The sequence below is a fragment of the Saimiri boliviensis genome, chromosome 7 (assembly GCF_048565385.1).
Source record: "Saimiri boliviensis isolate mSaiBol1 chromosome 7, mSaiBol1.pri, whole genome shotgun sequence".
Taxonomy (NCBI): Eukaryota; Metazoa; Chordata; class Mammalia; order Primates; family Cebidae; genus Saimiri; species Saimiri boliviensis.
The window spans coordinates 31,329,584-31,342,807 of NC_133455.1; the positions used below are offsets into that span (position 1 = coordinate 31,329,584).

The 13,224-nt window shown below is 41.2% G+C and overlaps 1 protein-coding gene across 8 annotated transcripts in view; it reads right to left on the reverse strand.

Moving 5' to 3' along the window:
- Nucleotides 1–13,224, reverse strand: part of MYBPC1 (myosin binding protein C1) — a 101,461-nt gene that overhangs the window by 18,203 nt on the left and 70,034 nt on the right. For all 8 annotated transcript variants that reach the window (XM_039471864.2, XM_039471867.2, XM_039471866.2 and 5 more), the window contains 5 exons: nt 12,493–12,652; nt 9,200–9,304; nt 7,845–8,033; nt 6,842–6,976; nt 1,603–1,770 (listed from right to left, as the gene is read on the reverse strand). In XM_039471864.2, coding sequence (XP_039327798.1) covers nt 1,603–1,770; nt 6,842–6,976; nt 7,845–8,033; nt 9,200–9,304; nt 12,493–12,652 — 757 coding nt within the window. The remainder of the gene's footprint in view (nt 1–1,602; nt 1,771–6,841; nt 6,977–7,844; nt 8,034–9,199; nt 9,305–12,492; nt 12,653–13,224) is intronic.

The following is a 13,224-nucleotide window of genomic DNA, read 5'->3' on the forward strand; positions in this document are numbered from 1 at the left end:
GCTTCAGACATATTTTGCATTTCATTGTCACACAAGTCTAGAAAAAAAAATACTCAAGGGCTAAGATTTGATGAAAGTTACTATTATTTCTCTTATTTTTGTTTTGTTTTGTTTTGTTTGAGACAAGGTCTTGCTCTGTCATCCAGGCTGGAGTGCAGTGTTACGATCTTGGCTCACTGTAGCCTCTGCCTCCTGGGTTCAAGTGATTCTCCCACCTCAGCCTTCTGAATAGCTGGGACCACAGGCATGCGAAACCACACCCAGCTAATTTTTATATTTTTAGTAGAGATGTGATTTTGCCACATGGCCCAGGTTGGTCTTGAACTCCTGGGCTTAAGTGAGCTGCCCATCTTGGCCTCCCAAAGTGCTGGGATTACAAGCATAAGCCATTGTGCTCAGCCAAAATTAATTACGTTTATGCTTCATTAAGAACATTCTATGGGCCAGGCTTCGTGGCTCAAGACTGAAATCTCAACACTTTGGAGGCCAAGACAGCTGGATCACTTGAGGTCAGGGGTTTGAGACCAGCCTGACCAACATGGTGAAACCCTGTCTATACTAAAAATACAAAAAAAAAAAAAAAAAATTAGCCAGGCATGGTGGTGCATGCCTGTAATCCCAGCTATTTGAAGGCTGAGGCAGGAGAATCGCTTGAACCCAGGAGGCAAAGGTTGCAGTGAGCCGAGATTGTCCCATTGCACTCTAGCCTGGGCAACAAGATCGAAACTCTGTTCAAAAAAAAAAAAAAAAGGAAGACTTCCAAACTGGCCCTTTTATTTCAACTGTTGAGTGCATGGTGGTGAGGAAGGCAAGGTTGGCTAATATGGTTCCATGGCAATGACTTGGTTCATGCTAAGGTAGCAACAGTTTTACTCACCTTCACTTTTATACTATCAGTGCAGATGTCAAAATATTGAAAGGCACAAATAATATATTCATATTATGAAAATGGTTTTGACCCTGCAGATCTGTTGGAGGCACATGGTTGCTGCAGGGATTGTTTGCATGGTTGCATTAAAACACACTATCTCCACTGTGACTAGGCAGCCCGGCCAGAGTTGGCTCCTGGAACCAGGAGAGGTTAACTAACCAGTCCTCAGAGTACCAAGAGAAACCTGAAGGTGATCTCCTGCATTGCCTGAAGAGAGCTGTTTTGTTAAGTTCTTACTCATAGGAAGCATTAACAAAATATCAAAGGAGTAACAACAAAATAGGAGGTTTTGAGAAAGAAAGTAGTTCGGGCCAGGCGTGGTGGCTCACACCTGTAATCCCAGCACTTTGGGAGGCCGAGGCAGGCAGATCACAAGGTCAAGAGATCGAGACCATCGTGGTCAACATGGTGAAACCCTGTCTCTACTAAAAATACAAAAATTAGCCAGGCATGGTGGCAGGCTCCTGTAATCCCAGCTACTCAGGAGGCTGAGGCAGGAGAATTGCTTGAACTCGGGAGGCCGAGGTTGTAATGAGTGGAGATCGCACCATTGCACTCCAGCCTGGGCAACAGAGCATCTCAAAAAAAAAAAAAAAAAAAAAAAAGTTTGAAATTAGAAAAAGGTAAGCAATGTAAAAGGGAGTCTAAATTTTGAAAGCGTTGTCACCTACCTATGATTTCCTTCACAAGAATGGGCTGAGAATAGTACTTGGGCTCACTGGCACCAGCTGCATTAACAGCCTTCACACGTACAAAGATCCTTGCATCTGTCGGCAGACCTGTGATGGTGAACTTCGTCTTGTCAATCAGCTCTGTATTTGCAACTATCCAGTCCTCAGCTGAAGTCCGTAAAAGAAAAGGAAAAGAAGGAGGAAAACTGTTCAGTGAAAAAAATGATCTTAACCGTTACAGTCAACTCCAAATTAGTGTTTTACTCATAATAAATCATTTAGAGAGATTATGACTTTGGTCTGGACTCATACTACATGAGTGGACATTTTTCATATATTAAATAAAAAACCTAAAATAGCTAATGTAAATAATAGGAAAAATAAACAATCAGATTCTGCTGTTTCTGATAAACTTCTTATTCAGCATGAAAGCATCCTGAATAATAGTAACTCTCCACAAGAATTTTGTAGCAGTTTTACTCCAATTTGGTTTTATAATGATTCATGCAATAATGATAGCTAGCCATATGTACACATTAAAGCTCAGAAAAACAGGAAAAGGCTATCTTTATGAATGAGAGACACTGACCTTTATAGTCATATTATATATATACATATACATATATATATATTTTTTTGAGACTGAGTCTCTCTGTCACCCAGGCTGGAGTGCAGTGGCAAGATCTCAGCTCACTGCAACCTCCACCTCCCAGGTTCAAGCAGTTCTCCTGCCTCAGCTTTCTGAGTAGCTGGGACTATAAGTGCATGCCACCACACCTGGCTAATATCTTGTATTTTTAGTACAGATGGGGTTTCATCATGTTGCCTAGGTTGGTCTCAAACTCTTGAGCTCAGGCAATCCACCCACCTCGGCCTCCCACAGTGCTGGGATTACAGGTGTGAGCCATCGTGCCCAGCCCCCTCCTTTTTTTTTTTTTTTTTTTTTTTTTTGAGACGATGTCTGTGTCACCCAGGCTGGAGTGCAGTGGTGTGATCTTGGCTCACCGCAACCTCCACCTCCTGGGTTCAAGTGATTCTCCTGCCTCAGCCTCCTGAGTAGCTAGGATTATGGGATTACAGGCATGCACCACCACGCCCAGCTATTTTTAGTAGAGTTGGGGTTTCTCCATGTTGGTCAGGCTGGTCTCAAATTCCCGATCTCAGGTGATTCGCCCGCCTCAGTTTCCCAAAGTGCTGGGATTACAGGCATGAGCCACCGTGTCCAGCCATACAATATATTTTTATATTGGTTGATTTATTATAGTGAGACACTAACATGGGTATAGAAAACCTGATCATGTTTATTCACATTCATGAAGAGAAAAAGCTTATATCACAAAGAGAAAACACATTTTATGGGCTGATACCTCATAAAGAGTTGGTACAATTCTATCCTTGCAACCAAAATCTAATTTTTAAAAACTTTTTGGTAGCTTTGTGTATAATATCAAGAGAATTTTAATCCAGCAGGGCTTACAAATGTTTCAGCATCTAAAAGTTAGTGTGCATTTTGCCCACAGGAAGAAAGAAAATTTCAATCTAACATTATTAACTCACTGCTCCCTCTCCCCCAACTCTAAGGATGTGAATGAGTGTGTGTGTGTGTGTGTGTTGAGTATACTTCATGCTTGGTCATCTAACATTCCCAGAAACATTATAATATAGTAAGAAAGTTTGAGAACTTCACAGCATACTTTACCTGGCAGATCAAACGCAGCCTCCCCATTTTCATCAGACTGTTTTGCTGATGTACCTTTGAGAATCCGTCATTAAAATTAATTAAAGACACCCACTTTCACACCAGAAGAATATCGTATCAGCAGTCAGCATTCTCTGTTAGTAAAGTATGCAAAGTGTGCAAAGAGATTTGTCCTCAGAGCAGTGACGGAAGAGACCAAACGTGTTAGGGGGGTTCCTCAGGAGAGCACAGCCTGCTCTGTGCAGACTGCGGCTTCTGTCCTGAGGCACCTGCCACAGAGAAGAGGAGAGAAAAGGGAAGAGAAGAGGAGAAGGGAGGCTGGGACACCTCCAGCGGTGGAAAGAAGAGATAGAGAAGAACAAAGCAAGATCCTGAAGAAAACGGAGGAGCAGGTCCTGGAATCTGCCAGGGAGCAGCTCACAGTGAGACAGTCTATCCTTGTCCCCATCTCTGCCACCCCAACAGAGGAGGATTCTCCTGGGTCCCCAGGAAACACGGTGCTCCCACAGTGGGGCTCCCTCATTTGAGACTGGGAGTGCAGGCCCTTGGGATAAGGCCAGTCCTGTTTCACCAGGGTCCAAGTTCTGAACAGAATTGGAGGCTGCCCCAGCAGCTCAGGAGGCAGCCCTGGTTCCCATGACAATGAACTCTGTGTCAAGAAAACACATTGAGCCTGCCCAGGTCCCTGCATGCCACATGGGTGGCTCATAGGGTGGTCTTGGGCGTACAACACTGGTTTGGGATGATGACTTTCTCAGTATTAGGAGAGGAGTGGGGGCATTGGGGACTGGACTGGCTGTCCCTTACAACCTTTGCCTCTCTCTTGTTCTAACCCTACCAGGAGTATCAAGGAGAAGGAGCAGGCAGCTAGAATATCCTGGCAGCTGGGAAGGCATGTGGAGAATAAAATTTCCTTATGTTGAAAAAGAGATACATCTTTTAACAAACAGTCAGCTTGGGAGCTTCTGTGTTGGTATTTTCATACTCGAGAGACAGTGGATGAGAAAGTGAAAATAAGAGACTGAGAAAACATATACAAAAGAAGGAAGAACTAGTAAAAGAGACAATTTCAAGAGAAAACAGGACGAAACAAGACCAGAGGGGAACAAAAGTAGCCCATCTCTTCACATTGAAACCACTTTAATTGAGGGAAACATAGACAAAGAAGATGGTGTCCCGGGGGATGGGGAAGGAATATGTAAGTTATTTAACGCGTGAGGAGAATTTTTAAGAAAGGAAAGAACTAGAGTGCAGAAAGAAAACAAAGAAGAGTACAACGCTGCAGGCATTAAAAAAATAATAAAACAAAAACAAGAGAAAGGCAGAATCCAAAACAACACACGATCTTAACAAACAAAGAATTCTCTTACAGAATAAAACCTGATGTCTCTAAAAGCATTAAACACTATAGAAAATTAGTCTGGAGAACAACAGCCATTAAAAGAGAATGAAGGGTCGGCAGCCACATAAAGAAAATAAGAAAAGACTGCAAGAAGAAAGAGATACACGTTATGAGAGAACTTCCATAGAAAGCTTGTTCCAAAATGTTACTGGGCAAAATATATACATAATAATGACTGTGTACATATACATATGTATACGCGGATATACATATGTATCTACACAGACCACACGCAAAATTATGTAAAATACACTTTGTTGTATTTTATCTAAGGTGGGTAACATCAAAATGACAGCCATTTATCATTTTGCTGTATCTTCTTACTTTTTAAACCTATCAGAAAGAAAAGAGTAAAGAATTTGCTCGATTCGTACATAAACAAAAGGTTCGTGTTCAAAAGCCACATCACACATAAGATTGGGATATTCTGCTGGCTGGACAATACAAAAAAAAAAAAAAAAGAATGGAGTGCTCATGATTTTTTTAAATGAAGGGGAAAATGGAAAACAAATAAACTGAAGTGCTCAAGAATGTACTTGTTGTATTAGTGACACTACCCCCCTCCCTTGCTGGGTTAACCCTGGGAAGTTTCTGACAATGTTTCCACTGGTTTTGGTTAGTGGTTTTCAAATCCTGGAGAAACCAAGCGTAGGACTCTGTGTGTGGAGTACGGTGCTAGAGGGATAGAGGGGTATCCGGATACTTCATGGTCTCTTTTGTCTTCTTCCCTTCAGAACAAAGGTGAGCATTTCCACAGGTGCCCCAATCCAAGGGCCTGGGATTTCTTTTTCAGCAGTTTTCTCTTCATAGGAAGTTTCTTCTCCATAGTGAGTTTCCTCCAGGGGAGGTGCATTTGTGCTCACATTCCTGATTTCCCAAATGTGCCCCATAACCTCCTTCCTTCATTTGGAGAATCCATATTAAAGTTTGGTGTCCAAAGATTTTTCTTGGAGGTGAAGTCTTGGGCTACTATTTGAGGAATGTGAAAAAGTTTCCTGGTTGATTGTTTACCTACCATTGTCTAGAATGGAGCCCAAGTCCAGAGCCATTTTCAAATGTCATTTCTTTCTAGTTACCGCAAATAAGAAACCGAGAAACACAACAGATTTCGGTAAATTTCACATTCTTTTGTTTTTCAGATAATTCTGGCCCATATTTTCTTCTGTCATTTTTTAATTTTTCTATTATCTCTGTCAGTGATTTAAAAAATTTATGGCCTTGTTTCTGTTCCCCTCCTAAATTTAACTGATTACATTTTTTTTTTTTGAGACGGAGTCTCTCTCTTTGTTGCCCAGGCTGGAGTGCAGTGGCATGATCTTGGCTCACTGCAACCTCTGCCTCCTGGGTTCAAGTGATTCTCCTGCCTCCATCTCCCCAGTAGCTAGGACTACAGGAGCGTGCCACCACGCCCAGCTAATTTTTGTAATTTTTTTAGTAGAGATGGGGTTTCACTATATTGGTCAGGCTGCTCTAGAACTCCTGACCTCGTGATCTGCCCACCTTCGCCTCTCAAAGTGCTGGAATTACAGGTGTCAGCCACCCCGGCCAACTGATTACATTTTTGTATCCCCAACCCCTGAGAAAAGTTACTGCTACATATTGAACTTATTTCTTATATGCTCTAGGATTTAATGCTGCTTCCTTTAAAACTAAGAGCGGTTCTTAATTCTTCTTATTTTTAGATGAAGTCAGGTTATGATCACTAGCCAAATATGTAGTCTCTTTTTATTATCCAGAATAGGCCACTCTTTTGATAGTTAACTTTGGCTCAGTATAGGTTTTAGAATTTCCAACTGGCTTCATTGTAACTAGACTTTTATTTCCCTGTGGTGCAATTCAACTCCACAAGTTCAATAAGTGGAAGTCCCTGACGTTTTGTTACTATCTCGTCTTCCCATGTCTTAGTTCTATTATGGCATCTAATCTGGCAGCCTGGCCAAGGTATATTTGAGATATTAATTTATAAGCACCAAGAATTAAAAAAGGGTTTAGTTTTTACACATCTCAGAAGGACAATATTGGCTTAATCTTATTTTCAGTAGGAAGGTGATGCACTCTCAAGAAAGAGAGGCAAAAGACAGGGGAGGGACGTATCTCACCTATCGACAGTATTCATTTTGTGTACTGGTTGTACTTACTTCCTTCAAAGCAATACTCTAGCACATAGCCATCTAAACCTGCCGCACCGATCTGGTCTGGGGGGCGCCACTTCATCGTGACAGTCGTGTCAGTGACAGAGTCCACAGCCAGAAGAGTAGGAGGGCTTGTTACAGCTTAAAGATAAAAGAGACAGAAAAGAATAAACTATCAACAACACAGCTTCTAGTACAGGAACCGTGGTAAAAATCAACTGAGATACAAATGAAAATAGACACAAAAGCCCTACATCTTAATGAAATTCAGTTAAGACACCTTGAGCATGGTTGTATGCAAGGCAAAGATCTGATCAATGTGAGAATTTTGGAAATGCTTTCAGGTGTTTTTTCCAAATCGAGAAACTGGTGTGGAAGCTAGAAGACCCAAGGAAGTTGAAGAAGTCAAGGATCTAATAATCTAGAATAATTTTCCTGTTCTTCTCTAATTTCCAAACTCTTGTATTACATTTTCTTTCCATTGAAAAAAATACCTCATTGTCATAAAATAATGGAGATATGGTTTTCTTTTTTTTTTTTTTTTTTTTTTTGCCTTCACCGAATTAACTTTTTTGATTCAACAGGTAACATTTAAAATGTGACCATAAAGCAAAGAAACCAGTTTCCAAGTGTGGCCTGTTGAACTAATCTCAATTTGTTTTAGTGACAGCTGTTTACACTAAGAAGTTGGGTTATATTAATAGCCTAATACCTTCAGAAGGGCAAATGGAGGGTAGTCATGTGTCCATGGAATCAGCAACATGTTTTCAGTGGGTAATGGCAACCAGAGCCACCCATAGTTGGCACTGGAATTCTGGTAATGAAGTTATTCAACTTGACCAAATCTACTTTTTAATTTCTTAGACATAAAACTGTCCGTGTTTCCAAGCTCCTGCCCACCTACCACTCTAAGAAGTATCTAGGCCTGTTTCAGTTAGGGATCAGAGAGAAAGCAGTCATACTCTGGGACATTGATTTCTATGACAAAGACTCATTTCTCTTGACTTACCCAAAGGAACAAAAGGCTTGGAGGGCATACTGGGCTTGGAGATGCCGATGGCATTGACTGCAAAGATGCGGACCTCGTAGGCTACACCTTCAATCATCTTCTTGGGCTCAAAAGTTGTTTCTTTGCAGAGATCAAAATTCAGCCTCATCCACCTGGAGCTTTGTTTCTTCTTCCTCTCAATAAAATATCCTGCAGGTATGCAAAATGAAGACTATTAACTACACAGCTATAGTGCAGGAACTGTGATAAAATCAACTGAGATACAAACAAAAATAGACACAAAAGCCCTACATCTAGGTCTCCTAAATTAAACTTTGTCAGATATTAGAAGTCCTTAAAATTTTGCCTTTTGTTAGCAATCTACGTAAAATAGTCATGCATGTATGTAAATATTTTTAACCTACCTATTACAAGAGAATACAAATATTATTATAAAATACAGATAAAAATAATGGGACTGAAAAATTAAAATTGTACCACAAAGAGAAGAAAAATGGATCACAGATAAGTCAGCCATAGCAGCTTAGTCACTATAAGTAAACAGTGTATTCAGAGCCAATGTAGTTGATTCTGAGTCCCAGCAAGGAAGAGAAGAAGGTGGAAATGACCCGTTTTGTGAGTCTCATTGTTAGCAAAGAGAAAAAACTCTCATGCCATAGGGGAAGCAAATTTTTCTAAACATTTAAATCTTTTTTTTTTTTTTTTTTTTTTTTGAGACAGATTCTCACTCTGTTGCCCAGGCTGGAGTGCAGTGGCGTCATCTTGGCTCACTGCAACCTCCATGCCCCCAGGCTCAAGTCATCCTCCCAAATCAGCCTCCTGAGTAGCAAGTAGCTGGGACTACAGGTGCACACAACCATGCCCGGCTAATTTTTGTGTTTTTAGTAGAAGTGGGGTTTCACCTTGTTGACCAGGCTGGTCTCGAATTCCTGGCTTCAAGTGATCTGCCCACCTAGGCCTCCCAAAATGCTAGGATTACAGGTGTGAGCCACCACACTCAGCCTAAGCATTTAATTCTAAAAGAAATTTCTTCATAGTCAAAATCCTGTAGAATCAGACATTCACTGGCTAAGATAGTGGAAATTAGGCTTATAGTTACTTCAAAATTAGTGTGTATAAATGTCAAACAAACAAACAAAAAAGAAAACCAGAAATCAGATGATACTCATCAGAGCTGTTTAAATCTCAAGTAATTGCAGAGCATCTCAACATACATATTTCATTTTGAATGCATGAACTCACAGTGAAATAGGTTTTCTTCTAAATGTAATATTTTAAAATGTGCTCTGTACTAAGCTGTGTAAAGAGGACACAACTGTACTAGCAGTTACACAGACTAACCAACATGTAGTCACCTAGGATTGGAGACCCTCCATCGTAGGCAGGAGGCTCCCAGTTCATGATACACCAGTCATCTCCCACTTCCGTCACATTTGGTGCCACTGGAGGATCAGGGAGGTCTGTAGTAAACAAAAAATTGGATAAAATAAGGAAGAGGGAGTACAAAAAAAGAGAAAAATATGTTGCTTGGTGATAATCATAGAAACTGTTATGTCAGTACTTTTCCGTGTTTATTGAATTACACTTATGATATGGTTTGGCTGTGTCCCCACCCAAATCTAATCTTGAATTGTAGCTCCCATAACTCCCACATGTTGTGTGAGGGACCCAGTGGGAGAGAACTGTATCATAGTGGCAGTTTCTCCCATACTGTTCTCGTGGTGGTGAGTGAGTCTCAAGGGATCTGATGGTTTTGTAAGGGGAAACCACTTTGGCTTGGTTCTCATTGTTTCTCTCTTGTCTGCTGCCACGTAAGACATGGCTTTCACATTCCACCATGACTGTGAGGCCTCCCCAGTTACAAGGAACTGTGAGTCCATTAAACTCCTTTTTCTTTATAAATTACCCAGTCTTGGGGTTATCTTTACCAGCATCATTAAAACAGACTAATCCAGTAAATTGGTACTGGTAGAGTGGGGCACGGCTGTAAAGACACCCCAAAATGTGGAAGTGACTTTGGAACTGGGTAATAGGCAGAGATTGGAACACTTTGGAGGACTCAGAAGAAGACAGGAAAATATGGGTAAGTTTGGAATTTCCTAGAGACTTGTTAAATGGCTTTGACCAAAATGCTGATAATGATATGGACAATGAAATCGATGCTGAGGTGGTCTCAGATGAAGATGAGGAACTTCTTGGGAACTGGAGTAAAGGTGACTCTTACTATGTTTTAACAAAGAGACTGGTAGAACAAATGTCTGGTAGAAGAAATTTCTAAGCAGCAAAGCATTTAAGAGGTGATTTGGGTGCTGTTAAAAGCATTCAGTTAAAGGGAAACAGAGCATAAAAGTTTAGAAAATTTGCAGACTGAAGATGCAATAGAAAAGAAAAGCTCATTTTCTGAAGAGAAATTCAAGCAGGCTGCAGAAATTTGCATAAGTAAGGAGGAACCAAATGTTAATCCCCAAGACAATGGGGAAAATGTCCCCAGGACCTGTGAGAGAGCTTTGCAGCAGCCCCTCCCATCACAGGTCCCAAGGCCTAGGAGGAAAAATGTGGTTTTCTGGGCCAGGCCCAGAGTCCCCTGCTGGGTGCAGCCTAGGGACTTGGTGCCCTGCATCCCAGCCACTTTAGCCATGGATAAAATGGGCTAGGCTATGACTTCGGATGGTGCAAGCCCTAAGCCTTCTCAGCTTCCACCTGGTGTTGAGCCTGTGAGTACAGAGAAGTCAAGAATTGAGGTTTGGGAACCTCTCCCTAGATTTCAAAGGATGTATGGCAATGCCTGGATGTCCAGGCAGATGTTTGCTGCAGGGAAGGAGCCCTTGTGGGGAACCTCTACTAGGGCAGTGTGAAAGAGAAATGTGGGGTTGAAGCCCCCACATAGAGTCCCCACTGGGGCACTGCCTAGTGGAGCTATGTGAAGGAGGGCCACCATCCTCCAGACCACAGAATGGTAGATCCACCAATAATTTGCACCATGCACCTGGAAAAGCTGCAGACACTCAACACCTGTGAAAGCAGCCAGGAGGGAAGCAGCACCCTGCAAAGCCACAGGAGTGGAGCTGCGCAAGACCATGAGAACCCACCTCTTACATTAGCATTACCTAGATGTGAGACATGGAGTCAAAGGAGATCATTTTGGAGCTTTAGGATTTGACTGCCCCACTGGATTTCAGGCTTGCACAGAGCCTTTAGCCCCTTCATTTTGGACCATTTCTCCCATTTTGAATGGGGGTATTTATCCAATGCCTGCACCCCTATTGTATCCAGGAAGTAACTAACTTCCTTTCGCTTTTACAGTGTCATTGTTGGAAAGGACTTGCCTTGTCTTGGATGAAACTTTGGACTATGGCCTTTTGAGTTAATGCTGAAATGAGTTAAGGCTTTGGGGGACTGTTGGGAAGGCATGATTGGTTTCGAAATGTGAGGATATGAGATTTGGGAGGGGCCAGGGGTGGAATAATGTGGTTTAGCTGTTTCTCCACCCAAATCTCATCTTGAATTGTAGCTCCCGTAATTCCCATGTGTTGTGAGAGGGACTTGGTGGGAGAGAATTGAATCAGGGGGGCAATTTCCCACATAGTGTTCTCATGGTAGTGAATAAATCTCATGAGATTTGATGGTTTTATAAGGGGAAACCCCTTTGGCTTGGTTCTCATTCTCTCTCTCTTGTCTGCTGCCATGCAAGCCATGCCTTTTACCTTTCACTGTGATTGTGAGGCCTCCCCAGCCACAAGTAATTGTGAGTCCCTTAAACCTCTTTTTCTTCATAAATTTCCCTGTCTCTAATAGGTCTTTATTAGCAGCGTGAAAACAGATTAATACAAGTTAGTAACTAATTTGGGCAAAACTTTTTGCTCAATATGGCATAAGGGAAGATGAGCCTGCCCCTTGCCTCAAATAAAAATAACAATGTCTCCAAATCCCTTAAACCATGTCCCAACATTACAGAATAAGCCCCAGATGAAACCTAAGACTCTCAGTCCTTACCTTGAAAATGTTAACCAAGAAATTATTGTCTAAATGTTGAACATGGTTGTTGTTGTTTTTAAGCACAACATGAACTTCCAATAGAACTGTATTAAGAAATTTTACATCAGTTGAAATACTCAAGATGTTGGCTGGTAGAAATCCAAGTCAGAAATGACAAGTCACAATATCTTGCAAATATAGTTCGGTGTCTGATAAAAATGACCTTAGTTTTTGGTCAATTTGAAATATGTCATTTAAGGATAAACTAAAGTGAGAAGAGGAGAACATCAGACCTTGGAACAGTAGTCATCTGCTAGACTCATTTTTCTTAGTTTTGGGCTTAGGAAAAATGCACTTAGATAGTTGTCTAAGGACCAAAGCAGATCTTACCTCTCTGTAATGACTGTGACATGAGACGTTATTTAGTAGTTATGTTTCGGTGATGTTTAAAGGGCACCAAAAGGGAATATGACTTTGGAGAGCTAATTGTCAGTAACCCCTAATGGCTCACCTTAGCTACTCTTCCTCCAATGAGAAGTCCTCTAGGCAAGAAAAAAGTAGACAAAGGAAAGAAAAAGGAAGGAAACGGAAGGGAAGGACAAAGAAGGAAAGTCTACTCTGAATCTCGACATGTGAGCTGGATTCCAGAAGTTTGTTTACCTGGAGGACTTACCCACAACTTTAATCTTGATGCTTGCATGTGCCTCTCCAGCTTCGTTTTTCAGATTGATGTGGTAAACACCAGAGTCATCCCTTTCAGCTACATCAATGACCAGAGTGCTGCTATCGGGGTAAGATTCTGCCCTTATTCGACCACTGCCCTCCATTATAGCCTAAGAAGGAGAGAAACAAAATGTGGCATGATTTATACAACAACAATGGCTATTCAGAATGTCTTATAAATTGAGCAATTTAACAGATGATATAGTGTATAGATTATATAGTGTATTTAGCAGACTATATATTGTAACTATATAGTGTTCAGGCCTAATATATATTTTTCTCAGTTTAATTCTCCCCCAACTCTAATGACAAGGTATTATTATAGCATCTTACACATAAAGAAACTGAGACTTAACTTGCTCAAGGTCACACAGCTAGGAAGTAGCAGAATTGGGATTTGATCCCAAAGCCCGCTAGCCACCAACTTTTCCAAGAGAAAATTGGAGGACTAAAAATACAAGTGCAGAAGTGTCATTCTAGGAGAGGAGTCCCTGTGTGTGAAAGTAGAAACCCTCAAACTCCTATCAGAAACTAAATAATGACTTCTTCATTTTCTTAGATGTTTGGAAAATTTTAAAATACTGAAGAGGATTGAAGAAAGCTGCAAGGCCAATTTTCCATTTTCTTCTTCTAGTAAAAACATGTAAGAATGAACATCTAATTCCCAAAGTAAAGATAGAGT